General features: G+C 37.5%; 1 protein-coding gene across 1 annotated transcript in view; it reads right to left on the reverse strand.

Annotated features, from left to right (window-relative positions):
- Nucleotides 1-2,744: 2,744 nt before the first annotated feature.
- The window catches only part of GAS7 (growth arrest specific 7), a 149,041-nt gene continuing 125,116 nt past the window's right edge, over nt 2,745-26,669 (reverse strand). Inside the window, exons 5-14 of the mRNA XM_034408502.3 lie at nt 26,057-26,110; nt 20,362-20,451; nt 18,067-18,182; nt 14,984-15,058; nt 12,918-12,996; nt 11,520-11,648; nt 9,728-9,851; nt 6,715-6,794; nt 5,039-5,137; nt 2,745-4,659 (exon numbers count right to left, since the gene is read on the reverse strand). Coding sequence (XP_034264393.1) covers nt 4,546-4,659; nt 5,039-5,137; nt 6,715-6,794; nt 9,728-9,851; nt 11,520-11,648; nt 12,918-12,996; nt 14,984-15,058; nt 18,067-18,182; nt 20,362-20,451; nt 26,057-26,110 — 960 coding nt within the window. The 3' untranslated portion in view covers nt 2,745-4,545. The remainder of the gene's footprint in view (nt 4,660-5,038; nt 5,138-6,714; nt 6,795-9,727; nt 9,852-11,519; nt 11,649-12,917; nt 12,997-14,983; nt 15,059-18,066; nt 18,183-20,361; nt 20,452-26,056; nt 26,111-26,669) is intronic.

Here is a 26,669-nt window from a genome sequence, read left to right on the forward strand (position 1 = left end):
TGGTTAGAAAGACAATTTCACAAAGCATTACTATCTTTTGAATCCTGAAAGGAAAATAAATCAAATCTTGAGCATTGGGAGTGTTTTAAGGAATGGGAGCTATGTAATTAAGAGAGATTAAGCAGCTAGAAACCACATTAAACAAAATCAAGTTGTAAATGTCTGGCTAATCTGATGAACATCCAAGCTAAATATGAACGGATATAAACATTCCGTGAAGCGAAAGGCACAAAGTACACTTGCAAATCATCCCACAATTGTAAGTCATACCAAAATGTCATGTAATAGGAATGCAGTGAGTAAGATTTGCAAAGGAAAAAAACAACCCAGTGGCAAATGCATTGCAATATAAAAGGGTAATAACAGGCACATTTAAAAGGCAGTGAGGTGTTGAACTTCAAAAACAGAAAAAGAGTCTCACAGGTCTGACATGCTAATCCTCTTCTCCCTCTGTGTCCCTAATATATGGGCTTTCTCATTCTACCTTTTGGACTCAAGGAAATCTAGATGTAGACATATCACCAGTCCAAAACACAAATCAGAATGCAACTGAGCAGTGGAATGTTCCAAAGAGTAAAGCTTAAGAGAAAATATGCAGGTTTCACCCACAACTGCTTTCCATGGTGAAAGAAAACTTCAACAAGAACATTCAAGTGAGTTATATCTTGTCCTACAAAAAAGGAATGGAAAAAGAATACTAAAAGTAGCACCGGTGATTTGAGTCTGATGGGCCAAATAAATTTGAAAGCTCAATGGTTCTGAAGAAAGCTGGCTAAAAGACTTCTACCAAGCCAAAACAAAGGGATTGGTGGTTACTTTCCTTCAAATAACTACAGGTAGTCCTCGATTTGCAACAGTTCATTTAGTGACCAATCAAAGTTACAATGGCACTGAAAAAAGTGACTTATGACCATTTTTCATTCTTACAACAGTTGCAGCATCCCTATGTGTGTATGATCAAAATTCAGATGTTTGGCAACTGGTTCATATTTATAGTGGCTGCTGTATTCTGAGGTCATGTGATCCCCTTTTGTGACCTTCTGACAAGCAAAGACAATGGGGAAGATTTACTTAACAACCATGTTACTAACCTAACAGCTGCCGTGATACACTTAACAAATGTGGCAAGAAAGGTCATAACATGGGTCAAAAACTCACTTAACAAATGTCTCGCTTAGCAGGGGAAATTTTCAGCTCACTTGTGGTCAGAGGTGGAGGATCACCTGTAAGGGATCCCAAATAACAGATGTTTTAAGTAGATCTTCAAGTTCTTTGCTATCTCGCTATCACCCCATGGTTATATTAATCATGGCCATACAGGAATGACTGCATGATTGCCATAAATTGCATGGAATGCTATCATGAGACTGAGAGCATCTGAGCTTTGTATGACACGTTGAAGGCTGCTGAACTCGAAAAGTACCAAAACCATGGTGGCCTGAGGAGTTTTAAGTGGTGAAATTAGCATCTTAAGCAATTGCAAGGCTTACATCCCTCATGTTGGCCCTTATTAGCTCAAATTCCCCAAAGACATAGAAATGGTTCCAATCTTTTCACCCAAACCCTGGGGAGCACAAAAATGAGTCTGGTGAACAATGTGTATTTTCATCCTTCATATAAAATAATAATGTTTAAAAGACACATAGAACTTGAAAGGAAACATAGATTAAGCTACAGTCAGGGAAATAGACTGTAGTATTTGAAATAATTACAGCCAGAGACCTACGAATCTACTTACAAGCTTCTCAGGGGCGGGTTTCAAAACCTGTCGCTACCGGTTCGCTCGTGGGCGCGTGCGTACTTGCGCATGAAGCGCATGCGCAGAAGCGTCCGGATGGGCGGGCAGAGCCTCCCACCGCTACCAGTTTGCCTGATCCGGTGCGAACCGGTAGCAACCCACCACTGAAGTTTCTGTAAAATCTTGGGGATTTTTCTGCAATCAAATTACATTTTGCCATCAGCAATCACTGGAGCTTTCAGTGAAAGAAGAAAATAGAAAAGCAAAGTAATGGGTAAGATAATCATGAAAGATATAGAAAAAAAAAAAGACGATTGTTAGTTATAGAAACTAACAGCAAATATATGAAAACCAAAGGATCCAGGCAGTGTTTTAAATTTACAATTAAGGTGCTTTGACTATTTTTTTATCTAGAAAAATAAGACGGATATTTTAAATTCAATCAGATTTAAACTGGAATCTTAAAATACAATTTGGAAAGAGCAATTTTCGTAATATGCCACGAGCAATTTGCTTGATGATCGTGAAGAAAGTTACAGTGGAATGTACAAAGAATTGCAGTCCATTTTATCAAAAGAACATATAGTTAAACAGTATCAAGTATGGAAAACAGAAAAAGCCCAGAAATCAATGGGCAGCAATTGAGAGAAGTTCTGAAAACAGTTAGAGAAAGGTTGCAAGGAATACTGAAATATCACAAGCTTCAAAACAGGAAAGGTATTGAATAGATGCCTTAGAAATTATTTTTATATTGTTTTTGATCCAGACCTTAATGTACTCACACATACCAGCAGGATAAATTGTACTTTTTGCAAATCTTGACAGTCAGCTTCTTGGGAAAAGACAAAATATATATTTTTATTATAAACCTGTGATGCCCTTGGAGATGAAAAAAGAGGATTTTGTTGATAATAGAAAACAAGCCGAAGGGAAAGGGAAAGGGAAAGGGAAGAGAATCAATCAAATGAGGGCACATTTGAGTGGTAATTAACTGGAATAGTTTGTGTGCCAGTTTTCTTCATACTGTATTTAATAATGTAAGCAGCAAATAATCCAGCAAAAACAATGCCATCTCTTTTCCCAAATTTCTTCCTATATGTTTTTAAATTTAAGAAGCTCAGGTTATCTATATTACACTTCTGTAGTTAAAGTTAAAATCGTTACTTTGAAAATAGAAAGGACAAGAGTTATAGTGCTGATGGAAAGTCTGGTCAAAAAACTGACAAATGCATTCCAGGAAAAAAAAAAGATTTAAGAAATAAAGAAATGAATAGTAGATGTTTGTGACACATGTTCAAACAAAATACTTGGCAGTACAAAAAAAATTAAAGCTCTGAAGCAAATATTTGTCCTGTACAAACACCATTGCAAGACAAATGAAAAAAGGAGGGGAACAAAGAACATGGTGGTTTTTCCCCAACAGTTTCTGAAATACAGGAGCTCAGGATCAATTGATAAGGCCTTGTAGTACCATCATAAATAGCTGCACTTCTGAAAATATGTAGCTGTATAATGCATCTTTGGCTGGATTCATATAGTCACTTCTTAACTCACTTGTGCTGATTTTTGACCATCTGATAGTTTTATAATTAGACTTAATATGGCCTGAACTCTGTTATAAAATAAAACACTTTTTTTAAAAAAATAGCTGCCAGAGTGTGGGAACTCAAGAGCCAAAGGCTTGCAAAAACTTCCCCCGTACCCAAGTTCCACTTGAATTTTGCTGTGTCATCAATGCAGGGATCTCTGTGACATGAGCACAAAATTGGAAATCAGGGAAGACATATTGGCAGAGGCAAGATCCTACCCTCTAAATAACCTAACACTCATGTAGGTTATTTTGCAGTTTTGAGATACACTTTGAATTTGGTTTCTTGCACTCTTCCAAAGGCTCTTGAAGCACACATGACAAGAGGCAACTGTCTGTGTCTTGAAAGTGCTATTCTTCTATTGGTGTGTGTGTGTGTGTGTGTGTCAATGGTTCCAATTCTCTGATCGTTTCTGCAGATCCTGGAGAAGTCAAAAAAATCACAAGTAGCTTGAGGACTGCAGCCAGTTAAGTACCTGAGACAGTATAAAAGGGGGCCAACCCAAGCATTTTTCTTTGGGTACATTGTCTCCTGACCCACAGCCTCCTTTTCTTTACTCAAAAAAGCCTTTTCAATAGCCTTGCAATAGTATTTGCAGTTATAGGAGACAATGGTTGTTAAAACATAACACTCTACACAGATATTATCCTCACAACATCCCTGTGAGGTAGGTAAGCATTATGAATTCCATTTCATAAAGTGTAGGTGGGAGAGGAGGTGGGAGGGGGCTTTAAAACCACCTCCCCACTCCCACCTAATTTAGTGGGAACATTCAGGAGGATCTCCCTGCTTCCAGAATCACATTCAAACTCATCCGTCCATAGGTTTGGCACAGCCTTATTTGTGTCTTAACATTACAGTACAAAACAGAGCATCATGCAAGGGGAGCAGCACAAAATAGATAACCACAGAATAGCAAGATTCTTTTTGTACCAGCAAACAGACCCATGGATCCTGGGAGCTGCACGTGCTTGGCTGCTAGGAGCCAGTTTCAAAAAGAAGGAAAAAGAGCAGCTTCTCAACCCTGGAATGTTGGATGTTTAAGGCATAGCAATATAAGAATGGAATAATGATCAAACATGACAGAAATAGTCCCTACAGACAATAATAAATAGATACGGAAGCTGACAGTGGAACATCTCTCCTGTTCCTCCTCTTGAAGCTGTATGGAAATCCCTCGAGCTGGGTGGACTCAAAAGCCCACCTGGTCACGGAAGTCTATATCTCCATATCCACAGGTCTGATGTTACCGGTTTTGTGTTCTTTTACCCACAGTTCTCTGTCTTTGGCTGGATCCACTTTCTGAAGCAACTGATCCACAGGTTCTACTGTCTGAAAAACACAAGAGCCACATGCCATTGTTTCCCAATATCTACAAATAAATGCCTGGTAGACAGTTAGAGTATAGTACACATGATGAGACCATTTATTTTTCTTCTTCAACATGCAGGTCTGCTCTTTTAGGTTTAACTTTATGGAATTAGGCATTATAAATGCCCACTTCCAATGTGGGTCTTGAATCCCGATCTTATACTGTCAAGAATCTCATTTCAAGGGCTCCATAAACAATAAGTAAACAGTACTTATTGAGAGAGCCGAGTTATCTGTTTTTATGCAGTCATATACATTAGCAGACAGAGGATTCTATCAGATTTCTATAAAGCTTGCAGAAGTACAGCATGAGAAAGGATTCCAAGATAAGTAGACTCACACTTTGGTTGAACATGTCTGTCTCGTGTCGCAACTGTGTATATTGGCAAAGGTGCTGCCGAATCATTTCCACCCTCTCGACTTCTAGCCTCTCAAGTTCCTGAAATGAAAGAATGAAATATGTTCATTAATGGATAAGGAATTAAGCCCCACCACTGTGAATCAAATATAAAGCAAATTATTATTCACTTTAGTCTGTTTTGGTACTTTGTAATTGCTCCTTAAAGCAAAGGTGGGCATTATCTAAAGCAAGATAATGGACAATTTTTATGGCCTTTGAGAGCCCCCAAAATCACGCTATCTTGATTTAGCTAGGTGTGATTGTTCATTAAAAGCCTAGGTGTATTGCTCATTAAAAAGTAAAATAAAAACAGAAATAGAACATCAAATTCTTTGATAGGTTTAATCCCTTAAAATATATTATTTTATTGAACTCTAACTTTCAGCAATACAAGCAAAACAAATCAAAATTTCTCACTATGCTACACTATTGTGACTCCCCTTGAAAATTTTTCCTTTCCTTTCCTTTCCTTTCCTTTCCTTTCCTTTCCTTTCCTTTCCTTTCCTTTCCTTTCTTTTCCTTTTTCCTCTCCTTTCCCTTTCTCCACATTTCAAATATAATCCATAGTTCTGATATGAGTGGACAAATAAATATTTTCTCAAAAATTGTAAAATTGAAGATAGGCATATATGTGCTAAATAAGCCAATAGTGTGAAAAAAATGCAACTTAATTTTTTTATGTGTTTATGTTTGTGCTTTCAAGTCAGCTTTTTGATTCCCTGTGACTGTCTAGACTAGTCTCTGCAGTTTTCTTGGCAAGGTTTTTTGGAAGTAGTTCATCATTGATTTATTCCTAGGGCTCAGAGTGACTGGCTCAAGGTCACCCAACTGGATTTGTACCTCAGGCGGGACTAGAACTCCCAGTCTCTAGTGTGGTGGCTTAACCACTACAGGCAAAACTGGCTCTTACCTCTTTTACCATGTATTTATTTAACATGGTATCCCACTGGCTATCAAGATGTCTCAGCATTTTATAATATTAAACAATTTTAAAATGAAGACATTAAAAACAGTTAAAATGGCAATTAAAACAAGCTAGTTGAAAATGTTCATCATTGCATTTAGAACAAAAGAATATATTTTTAAAGGCATTTAAAAAAAAAGTTAATTAAAGGTGCCAGGCCCCTCAACATTGCAGGCCATGCATTCCAAAGAGCTGAGTTAGTAACCAAAAAGGCGTAATCTTGACTCACCACCAGACAGGCTCACAGCAACTGTTGACAAACCTCCTCAAGTGATCTCTTAAAGCATGGAGGTTCATATAGGAAGAGGCATTGCTTCAAGTGGGGGATCTACATAGTGACATGACATGGAGCAGTTTCTAGACAGAAGGGCTAGGAAATGTAAAAGGTAAATGTGGGGATTTCTAAACATGTGATGGGACTGCTGGTTCCAAAGGTAGCCCCATTTTTTATTTATTTTTTAAAAAAGATAATTTCAGTCTAAGGAAGGGGGAATATACAACCAAGTTTGAGCAAAAATTCAAGTACAGGGATTTCAGAATTGGAAACACTGTTTAATATATAAAATGGGCTAGTATGTGTTATTACACTCAAGGTGGGAAAAAAAACACTTCTAAAATATGCATTGTAGGAGAAAGCTAAAATTTAACTTACCAGAGAGGTGGTTACCATTTCTTCAAACCATTTTGACTGAGCTTGGTTATACAAATCCACGCAACGCATGAGATCATCTCCTAGAAAACAAATTCCCCAAACCATCACGTGAGTTCTTCTTGCAATTCATTCATCTACCCAAAGGGGTGCTTTACTATTAATATCAATGCCATTATGATTTCACTTTTTGATCTTTCCTGGGATTGTATTGCAGCTATGCAGGGCAACTGCGCAATTTTACTGAAAGATAATGCTGCTTTAAGGAAATGCTATGTGACAAGACAGGTATTACATAATTGCCTTCTTGCATAGCAAAACACTTTTCTGCCTTTCAGTATGAAGCACTGCACTACACAGCCCTAGTAGTTAATTCAAATTAATTAAGAAAAAAGCAAAAACTAATCTCTTGATCCTTATTAGAAGTGAGAAAGTCATTAAGAAACATATTGCAAATTCAGCTTGTTGGTCGGCATGTCTCATTAACTTCATATTAAGAATGTTTAAGAGAAGATGAAGAAACAAACTTCAGTGCTATTACTGCCTACTCTTTTTCCCCTTTAAGGAAATCTCCCTAGGATTCCCTGATCAAAGAATAATGAAAAATAATATTTGACTACAAATGAAAAATTATTGTTTCCTTCCTTTGGAGATTCCAATTTATAAATTGCATTCTTAGGTTTAGATACTAGTGATCAAATTATACTTATCAAAGAATCCTTAGGTGAACAGAGTTGATACAGCTTCCACATGGAAGTTGTAAGATAAAATCCTTCTGTGATTTGATTGTATACTGCCTATTTATGTGTAGTGGATTTGAATTTGAAATAATGAAACAGCCACTCAGTACTTTAAAATACTGTTTCTTGGGCAGAAACAGAAGCCTTCACATTTCTTTTGAAATTTCTTCCCACTCTACCTTGGAGAATTGCACATAAATAGTAAGGATGTGTTCAGATTTGCAGAAAGATGTCCGGTTTAAATTTGAACCTCAGCCATGTACAGCCTGTGTCAACTTCTGTTCACTTCAGGATTCAATGAAACATACGATTTGACCAGCAGTAAATAAACTTTGCATGCAGCTGTAAACAGAGGCACATGTCAGAAAACTAAATGGGAGGATAATTTAACCAAAAGTAGATGAATCTTCACACGTTTGCCTATTGGCAGTTTTGCTGACTGAAACAAACACACTTTTCAGTGGCTTTTGTATGCTTGTTTCTTTCAAACCCAGTAATTCAATAAATCTCAAATTCTGAATTGAGATAGAACAGTAAGATCTATATTAATTGTATACAATAATACATATTATTGTATTGTATTATTGTGCCCTCTGTGGGGGCACTCGCCCTCTGGAATGAATTGCCCCCGGAGATACGGATGATCCCTGACCTACGCACCTTTGGGCGTGCCCTCAAGATGTTATTGTTCCAACAAGCTGGGCTGGCCTAAACATTAATTTTAATGGGTTGCTTTTGGTTTTTTAATGATATCGGGGCCAAATTATTTAATATGTTTTTAAATTGCTTTTAAATTTTATATATGTATTTGTTTTATCTTTGGCTGTGCACCACCCTGAGTCCTTCGGGAGAAGGGTGGTATAAAAATTAGATTAAATAAAATAAATAAAATAATAAATATATTTTATTGTAAAGCTGACTTAGGTGATAGTTTGACTCTCTCTCCTGCCATCTACTGTACAATGTGAACAGTAATTTTTTTTACAAAAGCAAAGATAAGTAATTTCAAACTGAAAAAATATAAAGGTTAGCTCAATTCTGTTTGTCATACAGTTCAGATAAATACATAAAAAAGAGAAATACTTTAAATCAATTTATCTCTATAGTACCCTGTTTCCCCTAAAACAAGACATCCCCTGATAATAAGCCCAATTGGGCTTTTGAGCGCATGCGCTAAAATAAGCCTCCCCCTGAAGTTAAGCCCTCCCCGAAAATATTTAAACGCATGCGTAGCCGGTCCCCTCCATTTCCTCTGGTTAGGGTTAGGGAGACAGATCTGGAAATCAGGTAAGACAGCAAGAGGAGCCCCGTCTTGCTCCACGTGCCCCAAAATAATAAGACATGAATATTTCAGGGTTCAAAAAAATATAAGACAGGGTCTTATTTTCAGGGAAACACGGTACCAAAATGTTCACATGATTCAATTAATTTAAGAAATATTGATACAATGATGACATAGATGCCTTCCCTTCTGCAGCTTATGCTGTCCAAGTATGTTGGAGACTCTCAAATCCATTTGATAGGGCCAAGGAGGCCTTCCTGGCTGGAGGTATAAGAGATGGTCCAACCCAGCTGAAGATTGTGCTGGACTCATGTCCTCTAATACTGGCTACTTTTCCTTAATTTCCTTAAGGTAAAGGTAAAGGTTCCCCTCGCACATATGTGCTAGTCGTTCCTGACTCTAGGGGGCGGTGCTCATCTCCGTTTCAAAGCCGAAGAGCCAGCACTGTCCGAAGACGTCTCTGTGGTCATGTGGCCGGCATAATTAAACGCCAAAGGCACACAGAACGCTGTTACCTTCCCACCTATTTTTCTACTTTCATTTTTACGTGCTTTCGAACTGCTAGGTTGGCAGAAGCTGGGACAAGTAACGGGAGCTCACCCCATTACGCGGCACGAGGGATTCGAACCTTTCGATCGACAAGCTCAGCGTCTTAGCCACTGAGCCACCGTGTCCCTTTTAATTTAATTTCCTTACATGCATCTTAAAAGTGAAAGTATGGGATAATCTTTATTACAAAGGAACTAAACCCTGGAAACAGGATCAATAGGGCCAGAAAATCCAAACTGGCTTTTCATATATGGTTTATCAGAGAAAATATAGATAAAAACTTAAAGAATGCAGTTTCGATCAATGCCAAAATTTAATGAATCATGCTCTCCTTCCTAGCTAAATCAATAGAAGGTTTTTTTATACCCCATTTCCCTTTGACATTCAAATTTCCTTGTTTCTGTGTCTTTGTACCGCACAGTGTCCTCATTCTACATACACTCACCAGCTTGAGTAGACTTCCGCCTGGCCTTTTTAATTTCCTCTTCTGTCTTGTTGCTCAGTTTTATCTCCAACTGCTGTGTTTTCATCTCTAAATCCTTTTGCCTCTCTGTTAATGCTTTTCGAGCCTTGAAATAAACCAAGAGTCATAAATTTCTTCACAGAAAGAAATATCTATCTGCCTTTTCCTTTCCATAAGATTTATTCTTCTACAGACTAAATCACTGCAAAAACAGAGTACGTGCTATGACTTTTGTAGCTAGAACATCAAGGAAATGAACAGGTGCGCTATCTCCTGGATGAGACCTTGAGCACCAAACTATTAGGAACCAAAGTACCACCAGTGTCTGAAAAAAGGCGGTATCAAGGTGACACTATTGAGGGCCCTAGTGGCACAGTGGTTAAGTGCAGTATTGCAGGCAAAAATCTGCCCACAGCCTGAAGTTCGATCCTGATGGGGCTCAAGGTTGATTCAGCATTTCATCCTTCTGAAGTCAGTAAAGTGAGGACCCAGATTGTTGGGGGCAATATGAAAATAATGCTGACATTGCAGCCCAGAGAATGCTGTAAAGCACAGTGGGTGGTATTTAAGTCTAAATGCTATTGTTCTTTGGAATCCTATTTTATTTAGTCACTTTAAAACATTGCTGAATAGATTATATTGTATTTCCACAAGTTGGTTCTTTTCAGGACCTTTTGCCAGCAGAAGAAAAGGATAAAATTATTGACCTGCTCATTTCACTTATCAAAGTTGCCCAAACATAGTAATTAAACATATTCAGCATTGTTTATAGGACACTAAGACAGCATCTTCTGTTATACGTTAGAACATAGGACATAAAATATAGACCAGAGAACATGGCATAAATAATTTTGCCCTCCTTTCTCTATCCTGGCACTTTCTTTTCTTCCCAGGGTGACTGTCACTCCACTAGTATGGCCAACCAGACCACTTGGAGTGGTGGCTTACAGCTTGAAGAACCATATTTTTCTTACAGTCAAATTACATACATACTATTTTTTCAAATATCTGCCTGTCTGCCTGCCTGCCTGCCTGCCTGCCTGCCTGCCTGCCTGCCTGCCTGCCTGCCTGCCTATCTATCTATCTATCTATCTATCTATCTATCTATCTATCTATCTATCTATCTATCTATCTATCTATCTATCTATCTATCTATCTATCTATCTATCTATCTCTTTGTCATCTCTCTCTATCATCTCTCTCTCTGTGTCATCCATCCATCATCTATCTATCTATCTATCTATCTATCTATCTATCTATCTATCTATCTATCTATCTATCTATCTATCTATCTATCTATCTATTGTGGTGGTGCAGTGGTTAGAGTGCAGTACTGCAGGCTACTTCTGCTGACTGCCAGCTGCCTGCAATTTGGCAGATCAAATCTCACCAGGTTCAAAGTTGACTCAGCCTTCCATCCTTCAGAGGTTGGTAAAATGAGGACTGATTGTTGGGGGCAATATGCTGACTCTGTAAACCGCTTAGAGAGGGCTGTAAAAGCACTGTGAAGCGGTATATAAGTCTAAGTGCTTTTGCTATTGCTATTGCTATTGCTATTGCTATTGCTATTGCTATTGCTATTGCTATTGCTATCTATCTATCTATCTATCTATCTATCTATCTATCTATCTATCTATCTATCTATCTATCATCTATCTATCTATCTATCTATCTATCTATCTATCTATCTATCTATCTATCTATGCACAAGGATTTCTATGACAAGCTTTTGAGCATGCACACCGGTTTTGTCTTATTTATGAGACATTCTTACCTTTTCCACTGCTGCATACCTACTAACCAGCTGTTTTCGCAAATCAGCAATATGATGGTCATACTTTTTCATATCTTTCTTGAAGTTTTCACGGAAGTTGAGTAGTGGTTTCTCCACTTCTGCCTGGAGCTGGCATAAAGAAAAAAAGAAAAAAAATGGTTTAAGAGGTTTTAGATGTTAAGAATTGGGGCGGGGATGGGGGAGAAATACTTTGATTTAGTGTAGGAGAAATGGGGATAATTCTTTCTTCCTTTTTGAACTTTAGAGCCAATTAGTTTCTACACATTGTGGGGTAACAATAACCAATCTTGGCTAAAAGCTAATATAAATGAGTCAGATTGGTTTATAGTTAAAAAAAACAAACTAGGAAATACTGGTAATATGAACTAAACAAGAGAGTAAAAGAAAAGTCCAACCTATTTCTATCCTCCTGTCAAGAAAACTATATGGACAGGTGCCTGAAGTTATTAGGACTTGAAGTTAACCTGAAAAGAAAAAAGCTATCCCTTTTGAATGGGAGGAAGAACTGGAAAGTGCTGTAGAAAGTTCTGAAAAGAAGAAAAAAGCTAAGTGATATAATCATGGATTTCATATCTGTTTTGATCCTTACATGTCTGTGTGAAGCAAACACTTCAAAGCAAAGAGAGGAAGAACATAATCCTGAAGATTTCAAAGCAGTTGCCACTTCTACAATGAGATATATATGAATTATTTTTTTCTCTCTCTCTATGTTGAACAGATGGGGGAAGGGATAGCAAATTCTGAAACAAAATATGAGCCCTTAGGATACAATCAATTTGAGTCCTGCCACTTAGAATAGCCTATTCTAAAATTTCAGCATTTCAGAGAGGAATCAGTTATTTTCTAACTGTAAATCAGAATCCAAATTGAATCAGTACATGGTTATTTAGGCCTTTGTCCAAATATCATCAAATTATAAAATATTGAGATTGCAATCTTGTATGCGATTGTGAAAACAAGAGAGGTTACTTACCTAATAAATGGCCATTTCTTACTACTATTACCACTACTATTAATATCTTGATGAGCACTAGGATATAATTTTTTGGGGGGAGGGGGACTGAAGAAATGATATTGTCCAATCCAGGGGTGTCAAACTCGCAGTGTCACGTTGTCGTCATGTGATGTATCGTGACTTTTCCCCCCTTCGCTAAACCGGGGGTAGGCATGGCCAAAGCATGATGCATCTGGCCTGCAGGCGACAAGTTTGACACCCCTAGTCCAATCACTGATAAACATTAGCACATACTTAAATTTATTCTATCACAACCCATAATTTTGAGAATGAAATTTTGTCAGGATCAGGAATGAACAATGCAATCTCAGGCCCATAAAAACATGATTACATTTAATAACTTAGAGGAAATGATTTGATACCTTAGAGGAAAATTTAAGATGAACCTCTGCTTCATCAGCCATGCTTTTTTTTAGCTGAGACCAAGATTCGCCAAGTGTCCTGCAATGCATAAATCTGGTTAATAAGAAATGACTTCTTCATTAGGATCTGAAACTCATCATTACTACAGCTAGTGGGATTAGCTATTAGCCAAAGCACAATGTTTAACATTATTCTCAATAATTCTCTCTCTAAATGTATACTCCTATTTCAATTCAGTGAAGCATAATAATGAATATCTTTAGAAAAATCTCATCCAAATCTCAGTAATAATAAATGAAACTCACAATATAAGGCTTAAAACTAACGCTTATTTCAAATAAACCATCAACTTTTATGTGTTCTTAGTTTTAGATTCAGAAGATGAAACTAATGAAACAGGAGATTTTGGTGAATAAAATTATACTTTTGGAAAACCAAAAGTTAAATCTAAATTTAAACATGTCATATGAACTGGCTATAAAATGTGAATTAACTCCAGAGAATTTTTCTATAAAACTCCCTTAAACTTAAGCTTGAAGATTGCTTAGAGCAGGGGTGTCAAACTTGATTTCATTGAGGGCTGCATCAGAACTGTATTTGATCACGGGGGAGGGGGGCAAGTGGGCATGGATGTGGTGGGAGTGGCCAGCTCAACATAACTCGTGTCAGGGGTGCCTGTGGTGGCCCAAGTGCTCTGCTAGCAAAACCAGGTTCCCAAGCTCCATTTTCATTGGCAGAAGCAGTGTGGGCCAGTCCTTCGCTGTTTCCAGGGTAGCCCCTCAAGCCAGATCTAAGCACCCCACTGACAGATTTGGCCGTAGGCCTTGAGTTTGACACCCCTGGCTTAGAGGGATGGACCTTAATGATTTAACTAATGAGGGTATTTTGATTCTTTTGGCAAAATCATTTACAATGTAAAATGATTGGAAATAAATAATAAAAACACAGGTTTTAACCTGTTCTGATGACTGAAAAGAAACTAGATTTGTCAACATTAGATTTGTTAAATGAATTTTTATGCATTCTAAGCATAAGAGCTTAGACAGTTGATGTAATATAATTCAGTAGCTAACAGTGGAAATTACAAATCTATGGAATCAAACTTTACCTGTCATATTTACATATTATAACATATCAAGCCAAGAGTTTAGCATATGTGGAATGTACACGATAAATTTACCAAACTATCTATATTTTGAGCACTTTTTACACATACAGCAGATGGAAAATTTAGGAGAAATATTTCTATAGTCACTTAGAATACTTCAGTAGAATATTTTTATTACAACATGTTGAGCAGGCCATGTTCTGGACCCACAAAACAACAATAACAGCAAGCAGATCTAGATTAGTTTAGAACCTGAATGGGAAATCATATGGGGAATCAACGTAACATCTTCAGCAACATCATGAAAAGAAAGATAGGATGTAAGTGACAAATGCATTTCATCTGGCTTTCTTCCCCTAAAACGTCTAAACAAGAGCTAAGGATAATCTACTCACTCTGAAACGTAAAGTGCCTTAATAATATATAAACTGTATATTATAGTACACGAGTATGTGAAATTATTCAAACAAATTATATTCACAAATATTTGGGGGAGGTATATTGCTATTCCATATATAACTGTTCTAAAGGGTTTGAAAAATATTCTGTTCTTTCTGTATGGATGACATTTTATAGACTTGTTGTTACAGTGAATGCTTTTATTTTAAAAATTAACTAGAAAGTCCCAATGCTTTGACATTACTATATAAAGAGTCACCTTGGGTCAGCTAGGTATCTTATTTCAATTGCAGCAAATATGACAACTTTGGACATCATTTTAAAAAACCCAACCAGTTTGATTAGTTCAATATCTTCGCCAATTCAATTCTTCCTTTATCTGCTATAATATATACAATAGCTTACATATCATAGTCATATATAGAAGAAGAATTAAACAAGATGGCCCAATAGTTTAATATTCTTCTTGTAGAAGAAGATGAATCTCCTAATAATGCAATCAATTTTAGAGCATACTGTAATCTGGCAGGTAATTAGAATACAAAAATGCAAATTTACCCTTCTTCCTGGGCAGCCAGGGAGTTCTGTGATAGTTTAGATAGGTTCTTGGCATATTCTTCTTCAATTTTTATTCTGGAAAAAAAAAGACCCACCAGTGACATCAGCCAAAAGCTATTATGTATTAGAAATGTAGCTTGTAATTACAATCAAAGGCAGTACATTTAGCAACTCACCTCTTGGGAACCTGTATTTTTGTATATTTATAGTTTTACCCACAATGTTTGCCAAGAAAATTAATAATTTAATAATTTCACTAAACTCATGGATTATAATCACAATCTGATATAGGATATCCATGAGTTTAATGAAATTATATATTATATAAATTATAATACACAAGGTTTGTATTTACCCACTTCTTTCCAAAAGTTTCCACTGATACTTATTTGTCAAAAAAGGTCCTTGCATGCACAAGGAAAGAACGAAGAGCAAAGCAAAGAAAGATTTACAAAGTCTAGCAAGTACAACTAGATTTCAAGCTAAAAAACATTCCTTGTGCTCTGAAGAGTGAAGATGCCCATGTTTTGTCAAAGGGATGGTAAACAGTTTTCATACTTAAAAGCTTCCATTGAGTCATGAGAGCATTTCACTATTAATTCGCCAAAGTATAATTGTAGGAAGTGAACTGATGCTGCAGTCCTTTTATTTTTTTCCTCTCTGATCAGGCAGACAAGTCCATTCATGGAACAGAATGTTCCAATCGCCAGTTGCAAGTTGCTCTCCCTCCTATTATTATGTGGAAAACGATTTAGAAGAATGCTCTTTTTAAAAGAAAAATTATAAATAATGAGCAGCTATAAATAATAGCTGTTTATCTTTCTCTCTTGGTTTATCCTTCCATGTCACACAGACGTTTTAAGTTATTTAAACGACCAGAGTTAATGTGAGCATTTGGGTGGAAGGGGTGGGGGTGGGGGTGGGTGGAGAGATTTCTGAGATATGTCAAAATCAGCAAGAAGCATGACTCATCTGGACTCGGAATGAACTCAAGCAAATTGTACTCCTCTCTTTCTGCAGCAAATATTTAAACGGGTCCTTAGTAATTATAAGAGCTGTTTTCATATTTTAAAAAAAACACCTGAGGAAACATAGCGCTTGCTAGTTTTTAATCCATCCAGCCTGGAGCAATGACATTATGAAACAGAGCTCCTGAGATTGAAATTCCTACCAAGGAAAGAGGAGGCAATGATTTTTGCCAACTCCCTCCCTCTCTCAATTGCTGTGCTCTCTGAAAATCAGAAGGAAAAGACGCTTGAAAACAATATGGGGATAGATAGGGACCGGTATGATTAATTGAAGATGATGGAATTTTCTTAAGAGACCCTCTTTATAAGAATTAGCATATTTCTGTTGCTACAAACTTTTGACTGTTGATATTTTGCTACATAGAAAAAAATGTTTTGCTTCTTTTCTCACTGTAGATATCTTTCTGTATATAAAGTGAGAGAGTGGAAAGTGAGAAGATATTTCTACACACGATGGCTGTAATTTGTTGAAGATGAAGCTGCTTTTAAAGACCACTCAGAAATTTCAGCTGCTCCAGTATGCAGCAACTCACATCTCATTGGTCCATCGTGATACTGCTATCTTACTCCATTGCTGTTTTTTTTTTTTTAATTTGATTTATATGCCGCCCTTCTCCGGAGACTCAGGGCGGCTTACAATGCGTTAAGCAATAGCCTTCATACTTTTGTATATTTATACAAAGTCAGCTTATTGCCCCCACAAACTGGGTCCTCATTTCACCTACCTTAGAAAGGATGGAAGGCTGAGTCAACCTTGAGCCTTGGAGAGATTCGAACCAGCAGTAAATTGCAGGCAGCTGTGTTAATAACAGGGTGCATAGACCACTGTACTATCAAGGCTGTTGCAGATGGATTGGCTACTACTAGATCTCCAAGTACAATTCACAGTATTGGTTACTATCTTTAAACCCATTAATGGCTTAAAGTCTAATATATTTCAGAGACTGCCTTTCCCTGATCAAATTTGTTCACCTGATCCTGCCAATCATAGAATACCTGCTCAGGACTCTTGGGTAGCGTGACAGGAGGGGCCCTGCAGGTGGGCATTCTCTTTGACAGCTTCCCTCCTATGGAACCCTCAACACAACTCTAGGTCATCCTTACCCTTACAGTCTTTCTAGCTTTTCTAGAAGGCCTTTCAGGACTGATTCTGGAACCCTGTCTTCGTTTTTATTAAAATGACATTGATTCTATTTTATAGCTGTCTTATTTTTATACTACCATGTTTTATTATATATGTTGTAAACCACATGCAGTCTGTTTGGATTGAGGCAGGGGGTCCTCGGGTTACAACGGTAATTGGGGCTGGAATTTCTGCCACTAACTTATATGGCCGCGAAGGACAATGTGACCACACTACTTGACAATCCCAGCAGCCCCTGTTGTTGTTGATAGCAAGTCTTTCCTTCTTAGGTGGCTAGCAAGCAGGCCCATGGGTGAGCTATGAATGGGTGGAAGTCATGGAGCGTGGGTGGACAGGATCAAGTAAAGGGAGATGGGGAGATAGATGCTACAGGCAGGCACGAGTGGGAGCTACGGGTGAGAGCAGGTGAAGGAAAGTGTGTAAATGGATGCTACAGGTGGGCATAAGTTTGTGTGTGGATACTACAGAGTGCAGGTGGGCGCTATGGAGCATAAGATCCCCCTGCCACCAGGGGCTCCTCTGGAAAAAAAGCAGCAGGAGCGACTTGAACTTCTGCCAGTTTTTCCATTGACTTTACTTAAGGGAAGCCAGTAGGGAAAATTGCAACAGGTAATCACATGACCTCATGATGCTGTTGATAATTGTAAGCCCTCTGTTACAATTTGAATGGTCACTGAATGAATGGATGTAACTACCTGCATACATTTCATCAATAAATATATACATGAAACTATTAGAGTAAAAAAAGGGTAACAAACCTGCCCTTCCATTTGCTGTCTGATCTCTGAATATTAGTTGTGTTTAACAGAAAATGCTCCACTAGACTTGTACGTGGATAGAATCAGGAGTCTCGCCATAAACCCAAACCACAACTGAGTCAATTTAGTTCATTACTGAGTTTTCTAAGTTACCTTTCCCGAATAAATTCTGCCATTTCTTTCTGCATTTGCTTCCCTTTCAGTTGTTTCTGCAGAAGAATTTCAAATCCCGAGACTGTACTGTTCCCTTGGGGGTCCTTCTTATCAGTCTAAAGAAAATGAACAGCAAAAGAATGGGCCAGGTGAGATGTGTTAGAAAATGCAATCACATCCTTACACTGTAACAGGCATTTGCAAATATGCTGGGAAATATCCAGCTGTCATAACACCCTCTCCTCCGTCCTAATAACAGAGATATAATTGGTGCTAACAAATCTGCCAGGATTTCTTTTTGTTTTTTTTTTTAAAGGCAAATCATGGGCACCTGAGCTTGTTTTTGCATACAGGAAAAAAGCAATTCAATAGCAGGGGATTTTACAGTCACAAGAACTGACAATGACTATTATAAAAGGATCTCATAATGGACTTCTCGGGATTGTAAAGGTTGAAAAAGGAACCATCTCCCCTGAGGCGTCCAGGGCTCTGGTTAACTGGGGTGTTGAAAGAACATTCTGGAATAAGGCAGTGGAAATCCAATTAAAATTAACAAGAAGTCTTCCTAAATGCAGTCTCAAATTCTAGGTATTTCTTCTCTGAGTTTGCAACTTCCAGGAAATTCTACCTTTTTTTTTTTATTACCAACATCTTCACCCTCACTTTTCAAAAGTTCAAGAATGCTTACAATCCAGTATTAAAAATTAAACAAACTTGAAAAATTTAGCAAACTGATGAAGTCACCTCAGGTGGGCAAATCCAAGTAAAGAATTGAATGTACTGAGCTCCTACCTATCTATGGGGTTATCTATGCCAGATGAATTGCAACAAGAACAAAACTGGTTGTATAGTCCCCCTAGTGGTTAGTAGTGAGTATAAACAGTTTGAATACAAACGGGCGGGGGGGGGGAGGGAGGAGTTGTACGGTGAGGCTTCTAATACCAGGCTCAGACAAATTGACATTTATAAGTCATTAATCCAAGAGTACAAGACAAATGAGAAGGGAGGTAGACCATTCATAGTGCATTTGGTAAATTTCACTTTCTCTGTCTCTGCGTCAACCAAAAATTAACCAAGAGTTCTTGATGCTTTAAGGTAACATGAAATTGGTAACTTGATTGAGAAAGATATCAACCTAGACTTAATATTTTATTCACCCATTTAGGCATGATCATGCATATTCACACACACACACCTTTCTTACTATAACTGTTTTGGAAACCATCTCTGTTGAATAAGACATGATGAGATAGATGCAAATGAGCTGAATGATACATAAAACACTATTTCTCAGATCTATATGGAATGTTAGGTTCAAATATGGCTGGACACACTTTTATGGTTCTAATGGCTACAGTGATTACAGAATGGAGATCATTACCCACTTATATGCAGCCACTGTCTCTCAAACACACACACACACACACACGAGCTCTTCTTCTTATCTTGGGCATATGGTCAACAAATAGAACAGAGAAGCAAAAAAGACTTTTGCAGAATCCAATCTGAGTCAGTCATTGGGACCAGAGATTTTGTCTTCTGAGCTTTCGGACTCGTGCTGGAGTCCTTCTTCAGGGAACTTCTCTATATGTTTACATAGAGTGTGTTACACTCCGCTAGAGAGAAGTTCCCTGAAGATGGGCTCCAGCACAATTCCGAAAGCTCAGAAGACAAAATCTCTGGTCTCGGTGACCAACCTAGATTGGATCTTGCAACATTATCCTGGGATACGTATATTTGGCTTAATTTGTGAGAAAAAAAACTTTTGACTGTCCCGATGTAATGCAACTTTCAGATTTCTGGTTTTACACTATGGGAAATTGAGGAGGGAGAATTTATGCTGTGCGAGCTGATCGACATTACTAGATAACAAGTGTTCAATCTGTGACTTTTGAAAGGAAGGCTCTTTTCTCCTTCTCCTTTTCTTCCCTCCCTCCTCAAAATAATTGTTTTTCTCTAGCCATTAACATAAAATAGGAATCTGCTGAGTGATCTGCTGCCTGATAGGTGGGGAAACACTTTTTACAGCTATGAATCACCCATCTCATGTTTAGAGCATTGCAGGCTGGAAGGCTAGGAAGTGATTCTACTTCATTCCAGTCTTCTGGTATTCTAATATAATGATTCTGCTGGATTTCATACGTAAAGAAAGACAATAACTTTTGCAGTGTCTTATGCATCAACTTTTAGGCTTGAATTTTATCATGTTTGCTATCAGAGAAGTTAGCAATATGTCTCATCCTGTGTAAAGCTCAACTGCTGCAGTAAACAGCATATGGGAAGCTGCTCACTTACCCAGAAATAATCACAGTAGCTCCATTCAGAAGGTTTTAGCAACTGCTGTTCTGGCATTGTGTCAGGATGGGGAAAAGTCACACAGTTTATCTAATAAAGAAGAAAGTAATATAAATATGCTGGACATGCAAAGCAACTCAGAAACAGAGACACGTTACATATGTAGAAGCCGGATGCTTAAACAGGACATAGATAAAGGCAGTTATTGGCGTGATTCTCTCTCCAGCCAGAAGATGTCATCAAAAGCAGGTAGAAAGGGCTTCCTCGGTCTGAAAGCTTCTGCAATAAGCTTTAGAAATAGAAAAAAGACCTCCAGCAAGATAGAACCACAATTTGAATTACATTTTTTTTCCTTCAGAAAAATCTAGAAACCCTTCAAAATAAAGCTATTTCTTACAAACCGTATGTGCAGAACTATTCAGATAAATTAATTCCAAAAACAGTTAAACCCAAAAAGATGGCATAACAGATGAAAGCTGCTTATCAAAATATATATACTAATCACAAACATGGTTATTAAGGTATATTTATTCAATTATCTATATACCTAGAACTCAACAGAGCACTAAATTCTCTCTGAAAGTTGCTAGGGTATTAGTATTCTCTGAATCCCATGGGTAGATAAAAAATCCACATATAATCTCTTTAGCTGAATGATAAATGTAATATTTGTTTTATGTGGTTGTTGACGATGATATCACATGAGTTATGCATAAATCACTACAGGCAAGTGACTTCCAGTAATTTTCAGATATATATTGTGGGTCCTTAAGAGAGAGAGAAAGAAGAACAATTAAGGGTTTAATTTTCATGCTTATTTTCTCTGAAGTGTACAACTGATCTCTGGAAAATGTTCACTAGTTAAAATTATGAAGCTGCTGAGAGAACATTTATTTCTTTCATTTCAGGAAAAACAAGTATACCAAAACAAATGCCTAAGTTTCTAATTATCATTGTTTTAGACATACAAGCTTTCCAGAAATACAAAGTACATCAGAATGCTCTTTATATGCCTTTTGAATCACAGAATTATAGAACATTGAGCCACTTATGGAGTGGGTCTTGTAGATGATCTAGTCCAATCTCCTCTTCAAAAGAGAAATCCCATACGATAGACTTTCCTGCAGATGGCCACCATACCTCCAGCAGATGAGAATCCATCATTTGCCAAGACAATCTTGTTTCACTGTTAAACAGCTTTTGCTACTGGGATGTTTAACCAAATACAAATCCTTTGTATTTAAACTCATTGCTTCCTATTTTGTCCTTGGAACAACTGAACAAACCTACCCCCTTTTTTCTGCATGACATTTTTTTCAGATACTTCAACATAGCTGACAAGTCTCTTTGTTGTCTTTTCTTTCCAGAAAAGAAAAATGCAGGCCTTCTCCATATAATGGAGAATATACTGATATTATCCAGTCTTATCAATAATAATTGTGCAATTTTGACATTGCTTCAACCACATATGATTCTATGCATTTTGTCTGGTAGGATGGACATGGAATATGTATGAGCATTTTTCCAAAACAAGAAATAAAAAATGTACAGATTATTTTTGTGGAGCAACAGGTATGGTTATTGGAGCTATCTAGTGTTTCAAGACCTGAAACATGTGAGTGTGAGGACACTCAAATATCACCTATTCACAATTCCCTACAGCTGCATCTTTTCTCAGGATCATGCAACAGTCCTCAACTGCAGCAAAATGTCAAGCTTGGTTACAAATAAGCCACAGATAGATGCTTCCTGTATATCTCAAAAGTCCCTTTTGGCCTTGAAATTCAAAGCACCTAAGGGCCCAAGCATTACCTTCTGATTTTACAGGAGCAATAAACCCAAGATGGTTCTAGCACTTTTATAAGATGGAAAATCTTCCTTCAAGCAGAATAGGTTTTTTAATCAAGTATTGCAGGAAGATGGAGAAATAGAGTGTTTTAAGAAAAGGGCATTTCTGTAACAAATTGCCAAAGGCATGGGCTATTGTTCTATTTTTGTAGAGTTATGGGAGTGCTCATGCCCATAAACAATTTTTTAAAATGTAAAATACTTCTGGAATGTATCTTTATATGGTGGCTATATGTGCTATGTGGGCAGCATCTAAGAAGCATCTCTTTCCTTCATACTCAACATAGGTGTTCCTGCTTGTAGTGGCACTGCCTATGTTTATAGGGTTTTAAAAATGTTTTCCAGGTCAGAAATGCTACAAAACTTTGAGAACGTTAGATTGACCAGAATTTGATAGGCAGAAATAAACACAAAATGGTAAAATTGTCCATTTTAAGATTACACTTAATACCCTGAACCTATGAAAAATAATTGCCTGTTTTCTACCTGAAAAATAACATCGCAGGAACAAAATAACGTGATAGCTGTTCATTTCCCTCAAAAAAATAGTTATTATACTGTTTTAGGGAAGGAAAAGAAGAATATATGAAGATCCATGAAACAAAGACCAAAATCATAATGAGTGCTTCATTCAAGCCTCGGAACAGCATCACTGGGGACAGTAGAAAAGCTATCTAAAAATAGTATCCAAGGCATGTTCTGAAAGACAACATCTTGTCCAACATCTCCTGCTCGCAGTTCCTCTCATGAGGATTCCAAGAAATATCGAATGATTTCATTTACAGCCATGACTTCTCTATGAACACTTGTTGGCATCTGAAGGACGTGGCTGCCCAATGGAACATCATTTGGTCATAATGTGGCTTGGGGGCATTTCCAGATGATTTAAATACCGACTAAATCCTTTTAACAGAGTGTCAGTGTTGAATGTGACCGAGTGTCAAAAGCACAATTTCCTGTGAACTTGCTGAAAATGCTGAAAGTCACAGCTGCATACCTACTTGGAATATGCACTGTATGTTGTGCAGGTGTACAACGTACATATTGCAGGAAAATGCAAAGGGAATAAGAATAATCTTTATTTTCACACATCAAAGGATCTTTGCTGATGCTACTTTGAAACATTTGCCTAAAGTTAACACTGTTCTGTGTGAAAAAATTTTTGGGCAAGAGTCAAGATATTTCAAGTGTTACAGATTCCTGCTAGCATATGAGTAGGAGGCTGTGTAGTTCCACCTCTAATACTACATAAATAATTTGATTCTTCTTTCCCATTTTCATATACTGTGTACCAGCAGGTACAAGCATAATTCCTTATCATGAATGTTGTATTTAACCTCTTAAGTTTCAAGAATTGGTTGCATAAAAAGGCACCCGGTTTGGGACAAAGGATCTATGTCACTGTTCAACAGCACTACAATGAGGATATATTTATAGATATCTGATTTATCCACTCCATATCTGCAATACTTTAATTGGAGGAACAATTTTTAAAACGAGATTATAGTAATGGGAGCATAGGGAACTAATTTTTGACCACAGAAACACTTGCTGGGAAAAATCTCAGTGAATTGGCAAGTACTCTGTATTTTCCATAGAAACAAAATAGCTGTTTTCATACCATATTTTAATATTATGGGAATGAATCCAAGGATAGCACCTCCTCCTGTAGGACATCAAACATTTGTGCAACCTCTGATTTTCTTCAAAATCTGCAAACCAAATAATGGTTTGTGCCTACCTGGAGACACCACCATTATTTGGCTGTTCTGATACTAATGCCAACTTACATCTTGTTGATATGCCCAAAGTCAGACATTCTGAATTGTGATATACAGGGAAGAAGACAAGATGGGGACAGACAAGTGAGCCTAGCAATGATTGGTGCTAGTATCTCTAATTCCAAAACATGATTTTGTATTATTTATAAACGGCATTCTTTGAGACCTTTTCAAAGTCTCCTGATCATCTGATATATTTTAATAGATTTAACAGATTAACTGTTGGAGTTAAATTAGTTGGAGTTGGAGGGGACCTTATCTAGTCTAAACCCCCACCTAAACTGGAGATCCTACACCATTTCTGACAGATGGCAGTCCAGTCTTTTCTTGAAAGCCTCCAGTGATGAAGCTCCCCCAACTTCTGAATTTTTTATTCTGAAGGAAGAAAAATCAACAGATAGTTTGTGTTTTCTGGTCTTTGGAAGTCAGAGGTAAACATCTGAGATATCCAGAAGAGTAAAGTTGAAAGAGACTTTGGAGGTCTTCTAGTCTAACCCTCTCCCCCCATTCAAGCAGGAAACTCTATGCCATTTCATACATTTTCTTTAGAAATGATGATGTTTCTCAATGTTGAGTTTGGAATTTAAGAAAGGAATGGAAGAAAATCTGTAGTATTGGAGGTGCAAAATCAATCGACTTTAGAAATTAGGATAAAGGATATAATAGGAATAATAAAATACAATTTTTCTTTTGTTTCATTTGTGATTTACTGTGATTATTCTGACTTTGTCAGAAAATGACATTGCTTCAGGCAAATTCAGGAACAATGACTTCAGAAGAACTGTTAAGTAAAGTTAGCCGAGTTGACATTACTAAACACTTATTCTGGTGTAACAATTCCTGAAGTAGTCTAAAGCACAAATAAACAACAGAGTGAAGGCAACCAAATAAAAATGAATATCCTTTGTCAAAATTTGGGGCTGTTGTTTTAGTAACCTGCTAGTTGGAAATCAATGTAAGGTTTTTATTTTGGTTGCTAACAGTTTCATTGAGAAGTGGAGCAATCTGCAATTCATTCAGTAAATCTGATCCTATTGCAGCCCTTCATCAAAACAAATCCAAAATCGCAGTTCCACAATAGAGATGCATTCCAAAAATCCAAATGAGCCCGTATTTTCACAGCCCAGTGTATATCCTAAAAGGTCTAAGTTGATAAAACACTAAAATTACATTTCAAATCTGTAAAACCTGAATGGATATCAAAAGAGAACATCAACACCTATATAAATAATCATTCCACCATATATTAGTTCCCTGGTGTTCTCTCTCTTACTCAATCATTGAGGGATGTCATGTTGCTTCAACAGATTTCTTTCCATTATTGTTTGCAGCAAAAAGGCAGACCTCACATTTCAACAGAGAATCATTTATAGCTTTTTAATCACTGCTTTCAAATTTTGAACATGTGGTCCATGTTTATGAGCGACAATGGTGTGAAGAATAAGTTTACATTGATTTAAAAAACAGAATTCAAAATATAACATCTCAACCATCCACAATGAAAAACAACTTTAAAGTGTATGTATTTCGATGTATGTATGTATACTAGAGAAAAATAACTATGTGTACACACACACAAAAGCACACACGCACAATTATTTTCCTCTAGTCACTGAAATCTGAAAGGAAAGCCACTGTAGAAAACAGGTTTCATGAAATCTTGGTGTCAACTTTTTGCGTTGTCTACACTGTTCACAAGAATGCTCCATTCTTTAGATGACTTCACTAGCGATAAATTGTTTGAACGAAATGAATGAAAACTGCTCCAACTGCAATTTAAAATTCCCAGCCCACAGAAGGGTCTCCCACCCTCTCTTTTGCTTTCTGATGTTTCTTTCCTATCTCTGTATAACAGGCTTTTTGCTAGCTTCAGCCTTTTAAACATGGCTTCATTGCAGCTACCGCTGAGGAGAGGAAGAACCATGTTTACATCTGGAAAACATGAGGCAGACCCCAGCACACAAAATCCTGTCTTCACCCCCCTCCAGCCTGGCCTGCAGTGCTACTTGCTGACTGGATCACCATAGCAACTGGATTGGTGATTATCACTCCAGGATTCTACTTACCGTAAAGGTGTTCTCCTTATTTTGCTTTCGAGTAGGTGATGGAGACCCAGGACTCTGAGGAGAGAGGCAAGAAGCATCATCAAAACTGCATTCCACATCCGACATTGTATGTTTCTTGGGAAATTGAGTGTATGTAAGGATATGTGTATGGAGGTGGTGTTTAAAGCTGAAGGCAAGCCAATTGTGAGCAGAGTCCCTTCTGCTTGATTCCTGGATTAGCCTTTTCCCATGTCTGGAAGTGTCACAGCTTGGCAGCTGGGCTTTTGCATGGGAGAGTTCTGTACTGTGATCCTGAAGCAGCACATAAGCGCTGTACGGCCAGATAATTCATTCGAAAGAGGGTGACCCCTCCCCTTCCAATCACTGCTTTGCTTTGGTATTAACCCTTCAACTGCACGCCAACGCTGGATTTGGACTCTCTCGGTACTAAGTCTAAAGAGTTATCAGAAACTCCACAGGTACACACCGCAGTTGGTATATATAAACAATGTTTTGATTGTAGGTTCAGACACCTTTCATTCCCCCCTCCCTTTTGGATGGCTTTGAAAACTCAGTCAGAAGAGGTAAAGACATATTTCCTAAGTAGAGATAGGGAAGCAATTCATTTAACACA

The sequence above is a fragment of the Pantherophis guttatus genome, chromosome 2 (assembly GCF_059756535.1).
Source record: "Pantherophis guttatus breed Tessera chromosome 2, ASM5975653v1, whole genome shotgun sequence".
NCBI classification, from domain to species: domain Eukaryota; kingdom Metazoa; phylum Chordata; class Lepidosauria; order Squamata; family Colubridae; genus Pantherophis; species Pantherophis guttatus.